This window comes from Amphibalanus amphitrite, unplaced genomic scaffold (genome assembly GCF_019059575.1).
Source record: "Amphibalanus amphitrite isolate SeventyFive unplaced genomic scaffold, NRLGWU_Aamphi_draft 000513F_arrow, whole genome shotgun sequence".
In the NCBI taxonomy this organism is placed as follows: Eukaryota; Metazoa; Arthropoda; class Thecostraca; order Balanomorpha; family Balanidae; genus Amphibalanus; species Amphibalanus amphitrite.
Window position 1 is genome coordinate 358094 of NW_024882007.1, and position 24334 is coordinate 382427.

General features: G+C 52.8%; 2 protein-coding genes across 2 annotated transcripts in view; one reads left to right on the top strand and one right to left on the bottom strand.

Moving 5' to 3' along the window:
• The window catches only part of LOC122393046 (nuclear factor of activated T-cells 5-like), a 43655-nt gene that overhangs the window by 5120 nt on the left and 14201 nt on the right, over positions 1-24334 (top strand). Inside the window, exons 5-7 of the mRNA XM_043388630.1 lie at positions 14754-14824; positions 17024-17086; positions 23529-23643. Of these exons, the coding sequence (XP_043244565.1) occupies positions 14754-14824; positions 17024-17086; positions 23529-23643 (249 nt within the window). The remainder of the gene's footprint in view (positions 1-14753; positions 14825-17023; positions 17087-23528; positions 23644-24334) is intronic.
• Positions 17537-18772, bottom strand: LOC122393047 (pro-resilin-like). The gene is made up of 2 exons (XM_043388631.1): positions 18701-18772; positions 17537-18249 (listed from the first exon to the last, which is right to left on the bottom strand). Exons 1-2 carry the CDS (start codon positions 18704-18706, stop codon positions 17905-17907), a joined length of 351 nt encoding a protein of 116 aa, XP_043244566.1. The 5' UTR covers positions 18707-18772; the 3' UTR covers positions 17537-17904.

The following is a 24334-nucleotide window of genomic DNA, read 5'->3' on the forward strand; positions in this document are numbered from 1 at the left end:
TCGCAAGGGACGAGGTCACCCGAGGACCAGAAACTCATCTTCGGACCAACGAGAGGTCACTTATGAGACAGAAATGCCACCCTCTTGGTCAGATTGTCCAGGAGAGGCACCAACACGAGTCAGCCCTCCCCTCCCATCTGCCTGGACGCGGGCCTGCCGGCGGCGATCACGCCACCGTAGCTAGTGATGACTCTGCCGCCTTCTGTCCGACCGAGAGCGGGAGGGTGGCCCGCTCTGGAGGCCCGGCCGACCGGTCCGGAGAGCGGTGGAGGTGGGCGGGTCACCCGGGGGCGGGGCGGTTTGTGATGGGAGGACTAACGCAAGCGATGTGTTTGTCAATGACGCGTCGAATTCATCTATTGACTGGAAGAAATATATCCTGGCGACATAATTCGATCTGGCGTGGATGACTTGCGACCTACCGCGTCCTGCGTCGACTGCCAGACCCGCTGTGGCTCGCCGGTCGCCCCGTTCTCCCGAATCTAGCCGTGTCTTTGAGCCAAACTCCGTGCGTGCCTACCGCCCAGACCGGTTTGGTTACATGGCGCTGTGCTCTGTCTTATTTGGGGACCGGGCCGGCCGGCGGCACAAAGAATGTCTGTGAGAACGTCTGAGAGTTATCAAGGTCGCACAGGACTCGGTGCGTCTGCGTGCCAGCTTGGAGCAATGTGAACGTCCCTCTCCGCTGCTTCTTCCCCTCCCTGCGGTCGCCGCGAATTCTTGGAATTGCAGCCGTTGCTAGGGCACTGTCAGGCTGAGATTCACCAGCAGTTTTTCTTGTCGCTAATGGTTCAGTGTTCGTTGTTACTACCAGCTAGCCAACTGCGCAGAATTTGAGGACGACTCTGAACATTTGACATGTTCGGTATGTGCGTTGTACGGTGACATTTCATGACTGAATTATTGCGTCAGTCCATTACCCCAGGACTATGTTTGGACTGCCGCTGCCCACAGTGCCACAGCTGCGTATTGCAATACTTTCCGGTATGGCCAGGCGCACGCTGTCCCACGCGGCCGTCGTGCGCACACTGTCCCTGAAGCAGACCGGGCGGGCCAGTTGCCAAAATAATGGTAACAGGGTCCTGTGTGCAGCGTGCAGGCCGGCCGGCCGGTGGGCTCTGGTGCGTTGGACGGCCGCACGGCCGCCGACCGTCTGTCACAGGGAAGGTCACATGTCGGTCAGCAGGCGCACAGATGACAACGATCAGAGACGGGCCTTTTGATGGTCCGGAATCCAGATGGTCTTTGCCGGTCTGAGATGGTACTGGGTGGTCCCGGATGATATAAGCTGGTTTTGCTGGTTTATGCTGGTCCTAGATCGTCCTTTGAATGGACTGGTCAAGTGACGTAGGCAAGCGGTTGGGACTGACATGATTCCATCCCGCCGGGTCCATCTGCAGGTCTCTCAGGGATACGGTAGACCCTCAGACCCGACCAGCAGAAGGCGACAGCCGCTCGGCCGGCGCCGAGATGCGAAACCACGTGCCTGGTGCGGCCGGACCAGGCCACCGGCCGTGGCTAGAATGATAATAAACGGCGCGCGACGGCCGGACGGCTGAGGCGGCTGGCACGAATCGGCTGTATTGGTTATAGCATCGCTCCGCTGAGGCCTGGTTCACTGTCCGGTATGAGCCGAGTTACTGCTCCAGCTCGGCCGTATTCTGGGTCACTGTTGGGCCCTAACCTGGGTCACCGTTCGGTCGTTTTGGGTCACTGTTCGGCCGTGATCCCGGTCCCCGTTCGGCCGTGACCCCGGTCACTGTTGGCCGTCACCCGGGTCACCGTTCGACCGTGAACGGTGCTGGCAGCGCAGTGGGCCAGCGGGGCCGGGCGGCCGACTGGGGCTGCCAGGGACCACCAACTAGACCAGCCCCGGGCGGTGCAGGCTGGAAGGAGACGGTCCGAGGGTCTGAGGGTTTGCCGAGCGCCGACAGCAGCGGTCGCAGCTAATTTGTGAACCACCGACCGGCCAATGGCTCTGGCTGAGCAGTGTTGCATGAAGCGATAAACGGCACTCGGTGGCGAACAGCTTTGGCTTGGCAGGGCTCGGCGGAGTCCCAGATTAACCGTTCGGATAGGGGCGCCTCATGGAATGATAGGGTCTGGGATGGATGGCGCTAGGTAGCTAAAGTCGGATGGTCCGGTGGAAGAAATTATTTGAGTCTGATTCACGAACAGGACGGGCGAGTTGAAAATCGTGACTCCATTAGTTGACTTCCCATGTCAGCTTTTGCGTTCTTAGAGCTGTTTGCCTCGCGTCTCGTCTGCTTTTTGTACCGTGAACTTGCCCGGGAAACCCGTTCGCTCCGTGACCGGCGATACTATATTACTGGCCTCCATTCGTCATTTGCGGCCATTAGTCAAGTTTCTGCCGTGCCGAGGCGGATTTGACGTCATCGGGGGTAGAACCAGAGACCACCATGGATGGCCTCCACAGTCGAGTTAAGCTGGGCTCCCTTAGTCACCTTTTCCCAGGTGTAGTTCAAGACGTTGCGCAAAATCAACGGCACTAGATTTACAATCGTTGTGGATGATTATATCCGGCGGACGCTTGGTATTGGCGTGATCTACCTATTTAACCTTAGAACGCCTGGCGGGGGGGGTTGTATCAACCCCCCCCTGAGGTTTTTTCGAAGTGCACGCTAAACGGCTTGTCGTAGCGGGCTGAAATTTTCAATACCCTCTGGGGCAACCTTTGCGCATCTTTTGCCGAAAAAAATTGATCGGGTCATGTCAGGTCACGGAGTTATGACGTCATAAGAGGTACAGCCTCCGGCCGACAGTTACCAAACGTGTGCGCCGAATCCCTAGGTTTTCTGCCGGTGATACCCACATTGTTTGATGGATCATGATGAAACTTCCCATGCATGTTGGGGCAAGCATTGGCTATCGTGTGGTGCAAGAAAATTGACCGGGTCAGGTCAGGTCACGGAGCTATGACGTCACAAGAGGAACAGCGTCCGGTACTATTTTTGAAAAGCGCCCGAACCACTATTTTGCTAATTCTTGTCACCTCAATGGGAATATGCAGCAATATTAGCTTCTATAGGGAGCAAATGGACCTCCCAAATCCAAAAATACAATCAGATTTCAAAAATTTAAATTTCGATTTTTCGAATTTCTGCCGCCGACTGTGACCTTGCCGACTTCCGGCGCTCCCAACGCGCCATTTTTAGAGCTAGGGAAACGAAATACATACCAAACGATAGAGAATTGATCAAGGAACACGATAGTGAAGGTTTCAAGTCGATATCTCCCACCGTTTTGCCGCAATCGCCGCGGAAAGTTGAAAAAGTTTGATTTTTTCGGAAAATTTGACCTTTGACCGGTCATAAGTAGGTCAAATGTTGACCTAGGACCAAAAAATATACCACCAATCGCGAGATCTCGTTGAGGGCAATCCGTTGGTTTTTTCCGCTAAGCTCTACGACCTTCCGTTTCGAAACGCCAGGGGGGGGGTCGTAACAACCCCCCCCCCCTGGTCGTTCGTGTTATGAGAAATGGCCTGGTCGTGCGAGGGTTAAAACTTTTGTCCGATTTATCTGTTGCGTAGATCAAATCGACTATAAAATGCAATGTAGCTGGCGCCTACGCCGCATACCATAACGTTTTTGAAGGTTTCTGGAGACATTCCGTAACTTGTGGCCGTTTTGCCCACCCAAGTCGAACCAACAATAAATCCTGTCTATCCACCCATCATCCTCGTCGCTGCATTGATTGCTTGACCTGCACCATTACAGCAGTGTCAACGGGGCCGACATGTGCCCACCGCTTTCCTCCGCACCCGTCCCGTTCCGTCGCGGCTCGGACGACCGGCGGACGGACGGGTGCCTTGGCTCAGCGCCAGACATCGCCGGTCGACCGCCGCGGGGCATAAATGAACGCCTCCGCGGCCCAGACGCCCCCGGGCGGCCTTGTCTGACCTGTGGGTGACGTCATCGGACTGGGGAGGGAGCCGACTCGGAAACTGGGGAGATGGAGCTGGGGGGTTATGGAAGGCTTAGGGAAGCGTGAAGGGGTGGATGGTGGGCTGAAATAAGTCGATATAAAAATGATATTTACTTTATTTTTTTAGGAAACCATTTTCCGGCATTTGCCTTCAGGATCTTCGCGTATTTCTCACTCACCCAGAACCCAAATACGCCTCAGAACCGAAATACGCAACACCATTTGACACATTTCGGGCTTACTTTTCTCACTGTATGCTGTTGCCGACAGTGTCGTTATTTGTCTTATCGCTCGCTGTCCGCCTCCTCTACCCGTTCGCGCCCCCGTCCATTGGTGACCTCACACAGCTGCTACTCTGGGCCATATTGTGCCCCTGAGGGTAGTGTGATGCACCGTTGGCACAGTGTTCCTAATAGCCGACAGCTGAAGAGAGGTCGACTCTCACATCCACCCCTTCATGACTCACCGTCATCAGTCTGATTCAAATGAGAGCTAATTTGGAACCGATGCGGGCTCTCCTTGTGGCTGAAGCTGCTGCTGACTGGTGGGATGAGTTAGAAGGAATGTCGTATGCTGTGCGCTGGAGGACCACAGCGCTCTCCAGGCTCGGCCCGGGGTACTGGCGACCTGATTACTCGGAGGCGCGTACCGGACTTTGGACGGTCCATGTGCTCCTGTCAGGCAGATGTCTGCGCCCTGTTTTCGATCCAGTCTCAGCTGAAATGATATTGAGCAGATCTAAACTACAAGCACGTGATGCCACGCTTCAGTGTTTAAGGTTTAGAGGCGCGCCTAGCTGCGCTGCAGGGTTAAACAGCGCACTTAAAGTTGTCATTGCCACATTATAATGTTTGTTTTCGTCGCATGCGTCTGCTGAAAAGAAGAGACAGCTGCTTAATGCAGCAATTTTCCTGTCCAAGATGACTAAGAAGGTTGCGAAACAAGCCGGCGGTTCGTGATGCAGCAGCAGCCGGTTCTGCCTGCAATACGTGAGCGTACTCCGTGAACCGCGGATCACTGCGCACGTCTCTCCGCCGCTGCGGCACGTCCTAGCGTTCATATTTGGTCACATCTCCCGACCTTTGTTCTATCCTTCACGACTGCATCTCTTCATAACTTGCTTTCGGGAGTCGGAACGTCTCGTTGAAGCTTCTCGACCGTTCGTCTTGTGTCGCCGCTACGTTCCCTTTGAGTACGTCACGACTCACGAGTCACGAACCTAGTGGCCCTGGCCGTGGCCGTGAGCGGCCGTGAGCGGTGGCCGTGAGCTACTTCTAGGGCACCCTGTTGAGTGTGTGGTGTACCGAACTGGTAGCTATTTTGGTCCCGGGCGGATGCTTGTATGTATTTACGGCCGCTGACAGCTCTGTCAGTTGGTCGTAAGCAGCGGAATGTTGGTGCAGTTTACACTGCCGACTTACTGTTACGATACTTCGGCAGGGTGCTGAATGCCATGGTGCCATGCTGGCATTTCGGCTGGACCGGACTAGCAAATATTTTTGTAGAGTTGCATTTCCTGCTTCCTGGTCATTCTGTTGCCGGAATCCGAGCATCTCCACCGCAACCTACTGTTGCACAATGGACATTGATATTGATTCACCAACCACTTATCTAATCCTCATGTAATCTGCCGTCCTGCTCAACTCGTTTTCTAGAGATTACACATGGGTATTTGCTGATATGATTCATGAACCACAAACGGCCTTCGGATTGTCCTCTATTGGAGGGAGTAAAAACCGATAGTGTTGACCATCAGTTAGTCAGCTGGCATCCTGAAATGCTGCGCCACGTGGTGACCGGTGGGCCATTCCCCTGTATCTCACGTGTCATTACCTCTCAACCCCTTGACCGCACAGTCCCTTCCTCAACCGTCCGCGGCGTCCCCTGCGCGGCGGCCCCCGTGGCGCAGTGACGCCGCGCTCCCCTCGCGTCCGGCCACGGGCTGGCAGGATTCCTGGAACTGTTTATACCGCATCAGCACGGCCGGGCAGTAATCTGTCCGAGCGGCGACTGCTGCGGGTGTAGCTCGCCCGCTGAACGGCCGAGCGAGGGACTGACCGACAGCGCCATACTGCACGCGTCTGGTAGAGGCTAGATATGGCTGGAATGAACCGAGCTCCTGAGCAAGCCATCGTGCCTGGATCATAATAATAAAACTGTGGCGGGGGCATGTCATGGTGGAACTCCTTGTGCTTTATTCCAACTGACGAGCTATATGGGACCTAACCCGTCCAGTGGCGACTCCGTCGACGGCTGTACTACCACTCTCTCCTCACCACTCCGGTCATGTCCGAGCCACAGGTGTCTGTCTCGGCCGAGCCTCCCGGTCCAGCTCGCCGCTCCTGTGGAGGCCTGGCGCCGCCTCGCTCTCAGTTATCAGATCCAGCCCCGGCCGGTCGGGTCGCCAGCGCTGCCCCGGCCGGCTCGCTGTGTTTGTGAGGAGCGGACGGCGCCAGGCGCCCGCCGCAGTTGCCGCCGGCCGCGCCGCGCGGTGTGCTGGCTGCCGGCCCGTCCGCACCGGGTGGCGAAACGGTCGACCCGCAGGGGCGCCGAGAGGGGCCTGGATACGGGGACAGCGTGTGGAGTCGGCTGGAAAGGGTAGTGGGAGGTCAAGGAAGGTAGATGAAGGAAGGCGACAGGCGAGGTGTGCAACTACAATGACGCTAATTTAGATAATTGGGATATATTAGTAGCTTGAATTAAATTGGTAGTGGTTCCCTATGCTGTGGTCAGTCAGCATGGTCTTACCCCCTGAAAGTGTCTCCACCCGACGCCGTATCTGCCCGATAGTGTCCTCGGGTGGTGGGCGACTTGTCCGACCTTCTGTGGCCTCTGACGGTTTGTTAGCTCGTATCCGAGCCGCGCACTGAATCCGGCCATCCGCCCACTGAGTCAGCATATTTGGCTGATCTCTAAAAACGCCACCGCTGTCGGTGCTCCCAATAAATAATACCTACCCAGTGCTGTGCGTCTGGTGCCTCCCATCAGCGTGCCCGTGTGCCCTGCTCTGACCAGTGGGGGCTATCCACCGATCCAGTGACTAGGTTGGTGCATTTAGCGCCCTATGTTGCATCTAGCTCTCCGTTCGGTGCCCAGTCGCCCTTGTTTTTCAGCGCTCGGTGCGAGAGTAGGGGTCACAGACCAGCCATCGAGTCTGGTGTCGCCACCGGTTGGAACGGTTGTCTATTGTCGACACGCGCTTGGTCGGCGAGAAACTGGTGTGTGCCGGCCTGTACAGTCTGTCTTAAAAGTACCGCGCAAAGTGAGGGTGGATCCATCAAGCCTGACCAAGGGCCTGCTATAATTTGAAAGTCACCGAACCAATTGACCTGAGGAATGGACGAGGATGTCAATTATTTCGGTGACTCAAATTTAGCAGGCCCTTCCTCGGTCAGGCTTGATGGATCCACCCTCACTTTGCGCGGTACTTTTAAGACAGACTGTACCTACCTTTTGATTTCTGGCTAAGGGGATGCTTCCTCAAAGCACCACAGAGCATTAAAGCTGTAGTACTGAGTGAAGTTTCGAGAACTGAGCGCAGCCCCACAGTCAGGATGAACCGGACAAGTCTTCAGCCTGTGTAGCAGGATGGTGAATGTTGTTCTATAGACCCTGGTGAATACTGAACAGGCGGACGCCCACTGATGTAAAGATCAGAGCGGGCGGGGCGCCCACCGCACTATGGTTGGAAACGGCCTCACGGATGGCCGTGGGCAATTTCGGAATATATGTATATTTGGGGTGTCATTCTGTTGGAAATTGATGAAATGTTTTGAATTGGGCAGCAAAAATTATTTAGTTGCTTATTTAGTCTCCATTATTGTACGTGGAATCGGGAGTTTCTGATAGTGACTTTTTTGGTGCGCCGTCAAAGGTTTAAACAACCGCGCTGTTGATAGCATGTGGAGTACCTCCATGACGTTGTAAAACTGGATTATTATATATCAAAATAATCCTTGTTATGTTGGCTATCGAGTGGAGTGACTCTTTTTCCCATGAGTGTTCAAAATCAGGAACGGCATTGCATTCTGTTTGCAGTGTCACCACAGCAATATTTGCAAAATTACGTTTATGTTTCATTGGACATACAAAAAGTTCTCCATCGACCTCCATTGAGCTTTTTGGCAGAATAAATCTCTGTTCAATTCTGCGTAAGGGGAACGTAAAAGCAGACTGCGCACTTGTGCGCAAAATCGTCCATGAAGCTTCATCTCCCGAGGCGTACCTACCCGTCGCTTCGTTAGCACCAGGTCGGCTCGTCAGTCTTGCAATCGCTTATCCTTATAAATGATGGTAAGAAGCAGGGTTGCGGAGTCGTGGTGGCGCCAAATCCGACTCCGACTACGACTCCGACTCCTGACTCGTTGCCATGACTCCGGCCGACTCTGTCTCCGACTCCGGACCCCTGCCAGTGTTTCGGAGTCGTGATGGAGCTGTTCCGATTCGGACCGACTCCGACTTCCACTGCGGGCTCCTGACCGACCCCGACTCCGACTCCGACTCCTGGCTCGTTGCCACGACTCTGGGCGACTCTGACTCCGACTCCGACTCTGACTCCGACTCTGACTTCGACTCCGCACCCCTCGTAAGAAGTAACTGCTCACTCCTGCACCTGGAGTATGGATATCGTGCAAACGTGTATGGATATCCTGGAGTATGGATATGGATATCCACCGACAGAGCAGACATACAGACATGCTGTAAACGCCATTACACTGCCAATACCATGGCAAATCAAATGGCTATCTATGGTTTTTGATCATCGTTCTACATTTTCCAAAATCTTGAACTGAATGTTGGCAATTTCTCGTGACTACTTCACGACCATGACGCATGCATTTCTGAAATTGATCTTTTTTCAACCAGCCAGGTACTCGTATGATAAAATGAATGTCACCATCGTGTTCTACGCCCAAAAGTACCCATAAAACATGTGTCGTGCATGGGCTGCGAATAGGTACCAGTTTTAATTTTCGGGGTTATGTGCTTACCTGATTGACCTGACTTTGACCCTGGCCAGTGGCCTATGTTTGACTGACCCCTACATTGATCTGACACTCTTTTAGCACTTATATGAAGGGTTGTGACAGTTGTGACAGTTGTGACAGATTGTTTAGGACCAACTGATGACTGAATTTATTTAGGACCAACTGATGACGATATAATCGAAACGCGAAACGCGAGGCACCGATTGCGAGGTTCTAAAGTCCATGCTACTGAAAGCCCGATTTCAAGTGTTTGACCTGACTTTGACCCGACCTGTGACCTCGAAATTCAGCTTTAAAGTATTCATGTGAATCGTCTCGTCGCGTTCTTCTTTCGTTTGCCGCGCCTCGTGCGTTTCGCTGCGCCTATTTGTTCGCGAGTTATCGGCTGGGGGCGTTGAACGCCCCCCCCCCCGGCAAACGGCGGATGGGGAAATACCCCAGCAACTGCCGGGTTAATCTGACGCATGTTTTGTCATTTGATCGTCATTTTATTTCTTACTTTTTTGCCCAATCTAAAAAAAATCATAAATACTCTTTCTCCAAATTTTTTACCCTTTATGACCAATAGTAAGACACTGTGCGTCACTACGTTGATATTTCTCACCCTAAAGCATAACAACAATATCCATTCAGTAATAGCAGTATTCAAAACATGTTCAAAATGCCTCGCGATATCGATAACATAACGAAAGACATAGGCGACTTATAACATACTTGCAATGATGACGTCACACATGCGTGGCGTGACGTGACCTCGTCATTTCTGAGTTACTGTATGATGCACGAAAGACACTGGTATACCTATGCAAAGTTTCATCGCAGTCGGTCTACGCATTAAGAAGTTATGGGCAAAACATTTTTTCGTGTTGACCCCCGGCCATCCGTGAGGCCGTTTCCAACCATAGTGCACCGGTGTCCGTCTCTCCTTTCTCCCGGAGCATCACTGGTGCGGAGCAGCCATTCCATCACTCCCCAGCACAACTATCGCCGTACGCGGCTCGATTCGCTGGCTTAGAACCGGCCTTCGTATAGCCTGGCCAATGTTTGTGGCGACCGGCACTGCTGCGCACTACCAGCCTTCGTCTCTTCGCCTCGTAAATCTGACAGACCCACACTGCACATCAGAGTCTTTCTGGGCTTCGTAGCAGCGGACGGGGTAAAGCCGATCAACCTATCTTGCTCAGTAAGGTCAGTGCCGTCGTCGACTTGGTCGTCTTGTCGTCGTCGACGTTGAGGTGTAGGGGTTGTTGTCGTTGATTCGGTGTCTGACGTGGCCACGTCGGCTGCGGCGTAGGCGGCGCGCTGGGACGCGGCCGCCGCGCCGGTCGGGTCGATACGAGGTCGGCTTCTCGACCGGCCGCCGGTGGCCAGTGACGTCACTGTGACGTCACCAGGTGGTGTGGTCGGGGGCTCGGCGGAGGCCGGGCGGGGAGGTGTGGGCCGCCGGCGGCCGGCGGACAGGTTCCGATGGCAGTGGGCGGGGTTGGAGGGCGTGAGCAGGGTGTGCTGGGATGACTGTTCAGTTCTGACAGTTCCCCGTAAGCCGATCGTTACTCGCCATAGCTGTGTCCAATCACGGTCAGATCTGGCAGCTGACGGTCGCGGCCCGTGTGGCTGAGGGACCACTTGAGCTAACAGTCCTCCCTTTTACCGGGACACGCACCGAGTCGGTGTCATATGTGCCACTATCAATATCTGTTCGCTCCCTCCCTCCCCGCTGGAACGGTATTCAGCTGCAGGTGAAGGCGGTGATTTTTTTCTCCATTTCACCACGCACTGCCATCAGTGAAATCTCGGAGCGTCAAAAGAGGCCTGTCCGTGCGTATTATTTTGATATTGTCGGTGCGCTCCTGCGTCCGCCAGCGCGTGCCATGACGATCCGGCCCGACTCGCTGACACGTGATCGCTGGGCACCTGCGCTGGAGTGCTGCTCCCGGCTTTTCTGACAAAGGCTCTGGTGTTATTGCTGGCGCCATTAACGCCCGACTGCGCGATAATGGCCGCAGTCCGTGCTGCTTTGATGCTCCACATCCCATCTTTCCTCCGGATTATAATTATATAACCCATTGTCTGCAGCGCAGTTTAGCGTGACGCATGCCCCTATAGAAAGCATGATTTAGGATTTATTTAACTTAACTATAAACCGGCCAAACGGCATTTCATTTTGCCGAGTGCCGCATTGTCGTACATGGCCGGATGCGGCCGTATGTGGGACGCGGACAGGTTTGCCATCTGTTATCATCGGCTGAGTTACGGCAGCAAACAGTGCGGCAATTGAACGGAGCCCACGCATCCGAGCGCAGGATGCCAATGTATTTTGGTTCCCTCATGGTATGGCCTTTGCAGCTTTTGTGCAGCTTGGAGAGACTTTGGTCCCGTGCTTTGGCCAAGCAACATCATACATCAAACTCAGTTATTCATAGCGTTTCTCTTACTTCGCCATTTGGATGTCTTCACAAACATGTTTTCATCCCACAGTTGTCTTCATGTTGTGGATAGTTGATGAAGCTAGATAGTAGATTTACTGTTAACGCCAGACCCCTTGAGACCCTAATTTTTCGCGATTACTTTTAAATGCGTGAAGGAATTTCAACCAAGCTCAGGACATGGCCGTTTCAAGACAGGCCGAAACTTTTACAATTTAGATATTTTATCGCCATTTCAATATTTCAGGCACTTGTCATTGACTCGTAATGTTAAATTTCGAGCAAGATTTTCATCCGGTGTGTAGAGGCTATCACCAGTCAGTCTGTGATACGTTATGACGTCACAGCTAAGCCCCGCCTCTGTGGTCTTGGCCTGCGGCGGTTTCGGGCCGGCGCGCGGTCACTCTCGCTGTGGCGGGGAGCGGGGACGGGCGACGGGCGAGCGGTGCCGAAAGCCGGCGGAGTTGTGCGTAGCGTCTTGGCTGACAGTGCCCAGAGAGCGACATGATGACTAAGGAGTCATAAATGCTCATTGCGCATTGCTTCTACAATGTGCATTGAGCATCCACCACTCAATGCGCATCCACCACTCATGTTCGCTGATATATATTTTTTTATAAGCTGCAAATGACGGGCAGATGGCATATAACTGACATAAGGTTAGGAAATATTCACCTGTATTTAACCCTATTCCTGGCGGGCTCCGCCGGGACAAGAAACTAGCGGGGGGGCCGATTCGGCCCCCCCCCTGAGATCTCGAGAACGAAGCAAGATAGCGACAAGCGGTAAACGGCATCGGATACGCATGGACAAGGTCTACAATTTTTACTAAGGTCATTTTCAGGTCAGGTCAAAGATGACGTCACAGGGGTCGAAAAAGTCAAAATGGCGGCGCTAGATATGGAGAGTTTTTCTCGAATAACTTTCGAATTAGTCAAGATAGGAACAAACTAAGGGCATCATCGTGATCCTCTCGTCAATCCGCGTCGAATGATATATATGTTGACCTCGAAAGGTCAAGGTCAAAGGTTGACCTCAGGTCACGTGACCTCGAGGTCATCATGTATATCATTCGATGCGTCTTGACGAGCTGAACACAATGAGACCATCCACGCGTCTGTATCTTGTTCCTGTACGGAGTTATTGGCCAAAAACCTTTGGTGACCTTTGATGACGTCACATGACCTCACAGCTGCCCAACAGCAAAACAGACCTCAAGGTAGTGAAGGTTGATCGTATATGAAGTCATGTATGGTATATGGGGCCATTCCGACCCGTTTTAGTGGTAAAAACAGGGAGTTGATTTTTCCCCCATTGAGATATAATGGGGAGGTCGCGAAACTGACCTGACCTTAGGTCACCGATATCAAAATTCCGAGATATACAAATTGCACATACTGGTACCCTAACTAAAGCCTGAAGAGAAGAAATTGATCGGTCGAAAACTCTAGCTCTGGCGTGATTGCAAACTTTTCTGAGGTAGGGTCACCAAACCGCCTCTGGTGACCTGACCTGAGGTCAGATCAACTCAAAATTTTCAGACATGTTGCGTAGAAGCCTTATAGGAAAAGTCGAAAATTTGAGCTTCCTAGCTCAACGCGTTTGGGAGAAATAACCAAAAAACCTCAGGGGGGCTCCTGAGGCCCCCCCCCGCCAGGAATAGGGTTAAAGCCTATGGCGTTGCAGATAATGCGATAATGGGATGTCGGATGTCACCAAGTAGCTGCCGATTTGTACATCGCTATGCAATCATCGAACAACGCAATAATAAGTTAATTGCCTGAGCTTCACATCATACGGCTCGCTCGTATTTCAAACAGATACCCTACATCGAAAATCGTATTTGTTAGGAATCGTTAACGTTTGTTCGAAGCACGACTGAGTAGTAGGTTGAGGAGTGATGGTCCTCTTGGTCCTATATACAAGAGTCAACAAGAGCCTAACATTTACTTGACCGTCTGCTGCAATTGACTCATAGCACGTGAAGCGTCAGCGAAATTCATAGTCCTTCACAGATGGCAGGGGTGTCGTTTGTACAGAGGTCGCTGATGGGCACGGGTCAATGCCGCAGTCGTGGGCGGAGCCTAATGTCATAGGACGTAGAAAGCCTCTATCCAGGATGGAAAAACAGTTAACATTACGAGTCAATGACAAGTGCCTGAAATATTGAAATGGCGATAAAATATCTAAATTGTAAAAGTTTCGGCCTGTCTTGAAACGGCCATGTCCTGAGCTTGGTTGAAATTCCTTCACGCATTTAAAAGTAATCGCGAAAAATTAGGGTCTCAAGGGGTCTGGCGTTAACAGTAGATACATTTGGCAATAATTTGCACATTATTAGATGTGCACTGCGAGTCGATAGCACCTTGATGTGGATGACGCCTCCATGGGAATGCATAGAAGTGAAGAGCGACACCAGATAGACTTCAAACCCCGCGTTGAGGTGCGCAGTTTTGAATGGCGAAACATAAAATGGAGCCAATGGTTTTCTCCCTTCCTCCCACCATTTGAATTTATCCCTCCCTTCCCTCTCCTACCACACATCTCCCTCCCTACCTCTCTCTTCCTCCCGCTCTCCATCCCCTCTCCCGCCCTCCCCTCTCCCCCCTTTCCCTCCATCCCCTGTTTCACCCTCGGGGTCCGTCTGGCCCCTTGACGTCAGAGGTGTTCCATTTCGGGCGCTATTTCGGCTCTGTTGGACTGACGTCAGCAACTCTCGGGGTGTTTAGATGTGGCCCTTCTTCGGGGTTAGTTGGGGATACGCCTCCAGGCATGCCAATGGCGAACTTTGTGAGGAGCTTGGAGCTTCTGGATACAGTTGAAGAATGAGATGGTGATTACTGATTTGTAATGAGCTGGCACCACCCACACAGGGTTTTCAGTCAGCGTTTTTGCTGTAATCGGTACTTGTTTTGTTCTTCCTGTCCCATGAGCGATGGTCTTCTTGTATATAGTCAATAGGAACTGACCTTTCCTGCCGCGGAAGACACCGGAGGAACGAATTTGGCCGTTGGTGTCGGTTAGTGAGTTCAGGTGCAGCTGTCGGCGGGTCCCCCTCTCTCGCTGTCGGGATGGACGGCCGCCAAGGACAACAGGGGCGCCAGAGGCCCGCCGGTCGGTGGCCGGGTGTCTCGTCTGTGTTACCGCCCTGTGATGTCACACTGTCGTACGTCGGTCTAAAACAGTCGTCTCTCGGTGTGTAAGGTCGGCCGCTGTTCCGAACATGTTTGAGGGATTGGGATGGGTGAGGCGTATTTGACTGCTATTTGTAGGTGTGAGGTTGTCCGGAGAACTCAGTCTTGGCAGGGTGGTGTCGTATCTGTTTCGATGTGATTTACGCCATCTGATTTGACCTCGCATACCGTGACTCGACCTCTTTTATCTTTCTCAGGTACGGAAGGTAACCAAGAGGGAGGATGCCGCCGCCCGAGACTCGTGCTTCGTCCGGGACGCCCGCTCAGCGTAAGTTGGTCACCACTCAGGGGCTCATCCGGGGGCGCACGAACGGGTTCACACTGAGGTGCAGCTAGTGACATCTATCGGCAGCGAGCGGCAGCCGCGACCGCAGCGCCATCCAGCGGCGGCGCTGTGCAACTCCCGGGCGGAGAACTGCAATATGCGCCGTGCAATATCTGACCACTCTAGCAACTGATACTGCGTCCAAACTCCAACTTCAATACCTCACGGTCCTATCACACGTCACCATCTGATAGCGTGCGATATAGTTTATCAGCGCGTGGTGGGGACAAACCGACCCCCTGCCGGCCCGGCCCGGTCCGTCCCCTGCTGTCTGTCTGTTGCACTCGTCATCAAGGAGCTGCCGGCTCGACGACTGGCTGTGTTATCACAGTGACATAACGACTGACGCTGTGACGCGGCGGCGGAGGACGGCGCCGGGTCGTGGAGTGGCACAGGGCAGGCTGTGTGTTTCTGTCGAGTGACAGCCAGCCAGGACTCTAGGAATGACTGGTGGCGGTAGTGAAACGGGAGAACCGGCGGCGAAACGCAATGGGTAGAAGGTATCGTGGATTATTTTTTTTTTTCATGGATGAAATCTGTCGAACGCATAAGTTTTGAGTTTGCGACAATAGTAGCTTTGAATGTTGGATATGGTATGCGTCAGTAAATTTTGCAGTCGTTTTTACGGAGCGAGCGAAGCGAGCGTAGTCTTTCCTTAGATTAACGGAAATTTCTGAGTAAGAAAATGGCATTCAGGTTTGCACAATTTTTCATCGCGATTCCTATTTCGTGTTTCGCATTCTTATTCTCATTTCATGATGTGACCCTTCCCTGGGTCATCGCTCTGCAAAGTACATAATGTAATCTGCATAATCGCTCTGGTAAATCATCTAATTCACCGTACATCATGACTAATTGTATGTTTCAACGCGATACAGGTCCGTTGATTGCAATAACGGTTCGGACTTAGTGGACTATTTTGATATCGTTCTGACCTTTGTAGCGTGACCCCAGAGTCCGGATATCGAGCGGATGCGGCTTAGAGCAATTATGCTTTTACGCCGTTTCCACATTTAGCTACAGAAGTCCATCTAGCATCACTTGGATGTGGAAAGTCATACATTTATGATGTCATGGGCGATAATGATGGTCGAATTCAATCGTTCGTGTTTCATTTTCGAGACTACGATGTTCAAACGTGTCAACATCATTTATCAATGCATTTGAATCTATGCTATTTGCTTCAGTAATTGACGTAATCATTGAAAGCTGACATTTTCTGGTTTGGTTTGAAATGTTTCACAAGACAAACTGCGTATTTGCTATCATTCGTTATTTTCATGGTAAGATTCGTGTGATGTCGTTTGCAATCCACCAAAGTCAGCTCTCTGATACGCCATATCCATCTCCCCTGAATGCACCGTCCCCACGGCCCTTTTGTCCACCTCCATATATCATCCTAGTGTTGCTGACGGCAGCAGTCGCGGCCGATATCGTCACTCATTTACCAGCGCTGCCAACTTGTGACGTCAGAGCCCGTCCCCCTGCCCCCCCCCCCCCCGGCGAAATACCGCCGATCTGGCACGGTCTGGGCGGGACACTACGCGGGCCACGTGAGAAAGGTCTGAGGGTGACCTTAGGAGGGCGGTGCCAGAAATCGCGAGAGGCCCGGCCGGGTAACAGCTGGGACGTTGATCTGTAGTCGGACCCACCAAATTCAGTAATTCTATGTGAAGGTCAGGAGGATACGAGATCGGTTGACATAACACGGGTCTATGATATGACCGGTCTATATGATTGATTACCTGACCTTTAGTTATTATCCTCAGAATCCGTTATTACAATGGAATTGTTTTGGTGGGCGTTGCTCTGTGGTATTTAGCAAATCCTACATCTGGTGACATTTTCAGAAGTACGGTGAAAGTGAGTTCCGTCTTGTGTTTATCGATAAACCCGCTGTCCCGCGCGCTGGAACTTTGACTGGTATTTTGTGTGAACCGCGGCTCAGCTGCAGATAAACGTTACTAAAACCGCTAATATTGCAGTCGCAGGAGTCAGATGGGGGAAATATTGTGACCATTTGTGTCTTATGTAACTCAGTGGGCGCTGTTCGTCTGGATGAGGTGTGATTTGGCAGGCTGTGACCTGCGACCTTTGGTGTAAATGTGGCCCCGTTTGACGTATTCCCCGTCCGTTCTGCAGGTCGGCCGCTCAGCCCCCTGCAGGTTTTCTCAAGGGCGTCAACCCCGTCTCCAAGTGTGGCAAGTAAGTTGGTGCTGGTGGCATTACCTTCATAAATAACACCATTAGTGTGGATTTACCCCTCCGTAAAATATAACATCTTTTTGTGATTCATCTTCATTTGAAACATGAGCTGAAATGCGTCATTTCTTGGGCCTTTGCTGTGTTTAGTTTCATAATTTAATTACTAATCGTTAATTCACCGCGCAGGTGTAGCGTCCAGTTGTTCTGTCGCTGACGTATTTATGTGGATGCTGTTGCTGTCTGGACAGACGTTGTGCTAGAGCACCTGTCCATTAGCGTTTTTATCATTATATAACGGCGCGGACTGTTGCCAACCGCCTGTGTACGCCTAGGTTACAGTCCTAGTAGACCATCAGTTTCCTGTCGGTCACGCCCATGTTCTTATCATGTCCACAAATCGTGTTCACCGTAGCGCACCTGTCTCTTCCCGTCAATACTCAATACCAGCGGTCCCTTCGGTGGGTCTGTGTATTCACTCTCCCATAAATAGACAATGTGTACACCGGTATCTCTCGCTTTGGCGGGGAAGGACGGATTGTTGTGTGGTAGGACGGCTGTCTTGGAGTTTTAAGGACATTCAGCCAGATATCGTAGGTCAGGTCAAGTCGCGTCGGGTAGGACTTACAGACGCGGCTATGTCGATTTTTTTCCTCCAGCAGCAGTTAGTCTTGGTTATTCAAGATATGTCCCTCTGGGACATGCAGTCTAAATGCTTGCGAGATCCTTCTGTCTGGATCGTGGCAGTCTTTGGCTGTGAGATTCATTTGTTTGCATCAGGGCGGTCTCGGTCTGTTGTCTGTCCTCCCGAGTTGTCTCGTTCAGTGGTAGGACTGCCCGCCCTGCGCGCCGTACCCGCTCTGCGTGCCGTAGCCGCCCGTGTAGGTGACCTCGGCGTTGAAGCCGCCGTAGCCCTCCTGGTCGGCGTAGTAGCGCACGTGCTGGACGCGCCCGTCGGGCAGCGCCACGCTGTACGATCCGCGCGCGGTGCGGCCGTCGTTGCTCTCGCTGCGGGAGAACTGCGGCCCGTAGTGCGGGTCGTTGACGGAGTAGTCGAACTGGTACGCCGTCGGCGTGTTGTAGCCGCCCGAGCCGTAGCCGGCCGAACCTTGGGTGCCGTAGCCGCTGGCGGCGGCCGCCGCGATCAGAGCTGCGAGGATGACGACCTGAAACATGCGAGTGACGGAGAGGTTAGGCCGGTAGTGGCAGAAAAGGGGAGCGCAACGTGAGGCGAAAGTGGTCCTGTGAGTGCTAAATGTTTGAACCTTTTCTGAAGAATGTTTTGGCCAACTGCGATATGCAAATTCTGCCTGTGATGATTGTTTTGGCATTCTTTCCAACAAAGTGTTTTTACATAGTAAAGTAAATATTTTAAAATCAAACAGGTGGATTACTGATTATCTGGACCTCGCCGCTCTAGATCGAGGATTATCCATAATACATTTTATTACTTATGACAATTGTCCTAGAGCCAACGCTCTTTTCGAAATTCCCTTTAAAGCAATGTAAGCTAGCTTACCTATTCTGGTATACCTAAGTAATAGTAAATTAATGTTTCAGTGACCATTAGAAGTTTGCAGAGAACGATGCTCAGAACTCCGTAGCCACTTTTCTCACCTTCATGTCTGCTGTGTGGTGTGCCGCTGTGACTGCCACGGGTCCGCCGGGAGGGAGCTGAAGAGCCGATTGGTGCCACTCGCCGGCCACCTCCGGCTTTATACGTGCACCGGCGCCCCTGAGAACGGCGAAGGTCGGCGTGCAGTGAGCGTGGCACGCCGTGCAGAGCGGGGTGTACCGCGCGCTGGGCAGCGGGCTCCGGGTTCACCTCACCGTGCTCTGACCGACCCGGCAGGGACCGGCCCGCAGCCGCCGGCCACGCCACCGGCCATCTCCGACCTCAGCTGAGATGATTGGTTTGCTGTGTGTTTGGGTGGCCCGTGTCCCCGCGGTGTCAACCTCGGCTGGCCGGTCACGCGATATGGTTCACGGGACGCACGGCGGGGCGATCGCACGGAGACACGGAGAGCTGGAAATGTCGCTGGTGACACTAAGGAGCCAGGGCTGTGATAGGGAAGATAGTTGGAAGTAGATGAATTTCGGAATGCAGGAGGCAAGATTTCTTGAAGAGAATGAACATGAGCAGGCTGCTCCAATTGGATACTTGTCGAAGAGAACAGAAAGAGCCCAAAGGAATTACGGTTGCAGCATGTATGCATTCTCGGCTTATGAGGTATGCTTTCAACTCGCCATCGTTTTACGTGCTGTAGTGCCCTGTAACTTCAAGAATAACTGCTGCATTTGGGTTGCAAGGCTGCACTATTGATAAGTCCTCAGCGATGACTCAGTCAACCCAATCGTCATGGTCCAAACTATGTCAATACTCGATCCAAAGGATTGCTATTCAAACACGCCGAGCAAGGGATCGAAGAACATTTCTGCGTTATTCACTATTTCGCTATTTCGCTATTCGCTGAACTCTGGTGTTGTTGGTATTGAATCCTCTCACAAGATAGTAATGACTTGGAACGTGCGCTCAGAGGCGCTTCAAAATGGACCTGCTAAAATGAAGCATCTTGTCATCTCGGCTGTAGTTTTCGGCCCCGTCGGCCCGCCTCGGTATTGACCTCGTGTCTGCTGCCCTCGTCGTGTCGCCCCATATAGTCTGTGTATTGGCAGCCGCATTGATCCTGTTAGCGCTGCTGAGAACAGAACAGGTGCAATATTGGCTGGGTGCTCGGTCGCCGTTAATGCGAGTGGTTCTCTTACTAGCTTGCTAGTCATGAGCCTCTTCTGTCATGGAGAGGGTTTTCTGAATCTAGACCTTCTCTGGTACGGACACTCGTTCATTCTCTAGGAAATGTTATACCGGTCGCGCCGGCTTCGTTCACCCGTATCAGGGTGCGGCCATCACTGCTCCCGCTCCCTTTACAACGTCTTGGCCTTTTCCAAACGCTGATTGGGATCGGCTCTGGGCGCGGCAGCTGCAGACTGGCGTGTCCACGCCGGCCCCAGAAAATGCACAGGCTGTTGGACGACGTTACAGCCACAGCGCAGTAGACAGGTCGTTCGGAGCTTTAGACGGTTGTACCGCACTAATGAAGCAGTGTTTGTCGTGACGCACGACGGTAGGCCATTAAGGACCTCCAGCGACGCACGCTAGTCGTGTTTGAGATCCACCTAATATCCATTTTAATGGCAATTAATTCAGTGGGGATATAATCTTTCCTCGTCATAGTCCCACCCACCACCTACACCAGAACGGCATGTGACGATGTTGAAGCCCTGGGTGTTAACGTCGCGGTCCGTCGATCGCTCAGTTGTTTTCGCCCTTGGTCCCTGCTGAGTGCTGGTCCGTCGTTTTCGACGCTGCTGGTCCGTTGGTGCTGTCGCTGCCGGTCCGTCCTTATCGTCGTCGTCTGTGCCGACGGCCGGTGTCCGATGTGACCTCGTCGGTGGCCGCTGCGACTGCCGGTGGCGCTCGGCCGCTCGGCGGTCGGTGCGAGGTGCTATCGATCGGCCGGAGTGGCGCACAGCCGAGGGAACCTCTTCCGGAGGGAGTCGGCTCCTTCCGGGTCCTGATTTCCCCGTAGTCTGACGATGGACTCGGCGCACTGCCTGGGAGGAGTGGAACAGGGCAGTGATTAACGCAATATTTTTTTATAGCTATAACTGCCTATTGTCATCTGAGAAGTTAGTGGTATTATTAATACATTTTGTACCAACTGACGCAATTTCTTTTGGAAATGTACTTTATCGTAAAAAGTAGGTATTTTATATGGTATCAAAAGGAGCATAAATGCTACTAAAAGCATTACGTCATATTGTTTTCTATTTTGCCACGTAATTGTCGCTTTAAAACGCAGAAACATTGAAAGAAGCCAATAATCATGAATTGCCTGCCCTTACAACTGAAGCCTTTAGATCTGCATCAGTTACTTTTGCTGCCCTGGGCAGATCAACGGAAGAGAAAGGTCCGTTGTCAAATGTCTCCCACCCCAATAGACAAGACCATTCCCGTAGTATGGACTATGGACTATGGCCCCCGGGGGGCGCCGGACTTTGCAGACCGTCTTTGCGGGGGTCCCACGGGGGCCGGCACCGCTCCCAGCCCTGCTGCAGCCTGGCAGGGGGCGGACCACCCGGCTGTTTGCCTCCCGTCTGATTAGTTTGATTGCTATGTACCGGAGCGGAGTGTTCGCCGGGCGGAGGCCGGGGTCGGAGTTCCCACTGGGTGCACTCGGCGTCACTCGCTGAGTGCTCTCAGCACCGGGAGTGACGGACTAGGTGACAGGCTCTCAGTGGTGACAGGTCTGGGTGACAGGTCTGAATGACAGGACTCAGTGACCTTTGGTAGTAGTGGGCATGACATAATAGATGTGTGAATTGCAGCGTTGAAGAGATGGAGAGACCCACAGGTCGACAGCTTACCGTTAGGTGGATAGGCAATGAGCAGGCGAGGTCACGATAGGAGCTATAACACAAACAGGAAAATACCGCGCCGTCTGTGATTAGATGTTCAGCTTGATAATGATTAGCGCTGGGTAGCCGAAATAAGGTCACGCTAGCCATGTCTCGAAGCAATAGTTTATGTTTCTAATTCACCACATGTTACGTCTCCTCGCGTCCCAAGAACTTTTGCTGTGTCAACGACCCTCTAACTAAATAATGCGCGCAATGATCTAGCCGTTTTTTGACTCAACCCTCAGCAGGCTTTCCAGCATTTTAGTTCATAGTTTGTTTGTTTGCCTTGCCTGGTTTACCTATAGCTACGCCCACCTCATGAGGTCATCCGTTTTACGTAGTAGCTATTCACTGAGCCGCACTACATAGTTGAGTCGTGTGTTACTCCTCTGCTGTTAGTCCTAGCGACAAACGCCGGCAGCTGGACCGTACATCTCATGTTCTGACTAATTCGAACCGATCTGCGTTCTTTCTGAAATACCTGAAGTCTGTTAGCACTATTTTCGGTCCGTGTTGATTTATTGCGCCGGACCTGGTGCAATATTTTACTTGGCAGCAAAATAGCCATCCCAGTCCACCTAAAATACTTCATGTCAATCACAGTCTGTTTGGAGGAATTTTCAATTTCATAGCAAGTACACATCCGTTTCATCAGAAATTGAATTTAAAATAGCACAATTTTCTAGATATAGCGCCTAATATGTTCATTGTTCACTGTGCAGTGAGCATTGCAATAACTGAACATTCCCGTAAAATGCGATTTTATCAGTGCACCTCATCTCATCTGGCAGGTGCCATGGTACATTGTCTTCTCGGCTATTAGTTCATTCATGATCCCGAGGTCGCTGTTTTCTCGCTGCCCCATCCGGCCGTGCGCCGCTGTCCATCAACTGTCGTCCTTCGGCCATCTCATTCCTCTGGCCGGGCTGGGACCCGATACCCCCCCCCCCCCCCGGGCCGGAGACACCTGCACTCCACCCCCGGCCGGCTCGGTGGGTGGGGCCGGCGCTCCCTGTTGCCGAGCCAGATGCGTCACCGCACTCCGGCCCGGGCCACGCCACCGGCGACCAAAGTCCACCCACCGTGAGGACGGACACTGAACGGTGCTATCGGTTCCGCCGCGGACACCCGCACTCGTGGGGTCGGGCGGATGGACCGACGGACAGACGGACGGATGGGCGGTGAAAAAAGCGGATAAGGCGGGAGGTATGACCAGTTTAGGATGCCGAGGTCATCCATACCAGACTATGTATGGATTGTATTTATACGTAGCGCCGTTGTATGTGTCCTGTTAGTTCGTCTGACCCAGATATCTGCTACTCGGAGAGCCTCTGTTGCTGTGTGCGGACGCTAGTTTTGCCATTTGTTCCCGTCGTACAGAGATGACGGGGCGGTTTGTGGCGTATCAGCTGGGCTGTATCTCAGGCGTCCCATGTCGCCAGCGGCGGCCACCGGCCGTCTGCCGGTTCGGCCCGTGGGCGCCACGTGCACGGGGCACCTGCACCGGACCCCCTGCTCCGTGGGGTGACACGCGGACAGGGCAGCGACACCGGACCCACCCTGTCCGTGGGAGACGGTTTTGAGGAAGCCGCGCGAATGTCAGCCCTGCGCGACCTTTCTTTACGCCGCCGCAGTTCGGCTATTGTGCACCTGATTTCGCACACAATCAAGATCAGGCGCCACTTTGCGTCATGTATTGTATAATCTTAAATCTGGCCTTGGACGAGACCTTGTGTGGGGCGGATTGGAACGCTACTTTCCTTTGTGAACGCTTGTCCCTTGCGTCGATCCTGGACTTCTATGATCTCCGGTAGATGTGCCGTCTCATGAAGTGTATTTTCTCATCCTTGTGCTTAATTTCTCTGTGCGCAATGCTCGTCCCAGTAAACTGGCCTTTTCTTGTTTCTTTGGCCCTGTATGACCCCGTTATGACCCTGTGTGACCCCTGATGACCCCCTATAACCGACCCCTCTCCGCCCGTCAGGTACCGTCTGTCGCTGGCCCGCGAGCCGGAGACGCGTCACCGGGCCCGGTACCAGACCGAGGGCAGCCGCGGAGCCGTCAAAGACTCCACCGGCAAAACGTCGCCGCAGGTCGTGGTAAGTGCTCCTCCCGCCATCAGCTACACAGAGATAATAGCAAAGTTACTTCACTAGTGTCCCATGGCTTCGTCTCTGGTCTATCTCAGACACCTGTTGTGATTTAGGCCTAGGTGAGCTCTCTAGGTCCGATCATCCATTCGATCTGGTAAGGACAAAGGCTGCACTATGCCGCCCCGGCCTGACCTGCTGGCTTTGTGGTCACCCCGTCAGTTCCTCCCTACCACAATCGGGCCACCAGATGTCCATTGTGATTGGTCACGGGTCAGGTCACGTAATCCAGCGGTACCCTCGGCCGCGGAGGCAGCGCCGACTGTCACTGAGACAGCATAGGGTGTCAGGTGTGACAGGTCGCGGGTCGGGTCACGTAGACTGACCGCGGCAACCACAGAAGTGGCTCTGACCGTCATTCTGAGGTAGCTGGCAGACCACCAAGTGTCACTGGTGGGCCGCGTCGACCGCAGCGTGTCACAGACGGTGACCCCCGGCACGCGGGCCAACCCGAGTCAGTTCAGGCTAGTTTAGGAGTCCTGTTCTAAATGCGGCGGAAGTTAAGGTGATCACTTATCATGTATATCCGAAGGTTGGGACTTTTCAATTAGACAATCACTATTCTTTAGAATTGTGATTTTCTATTGAAAATCCCAACCTGAGCTACCTCTCTAGGGGTATTGGATGAAATTTTAGCCAA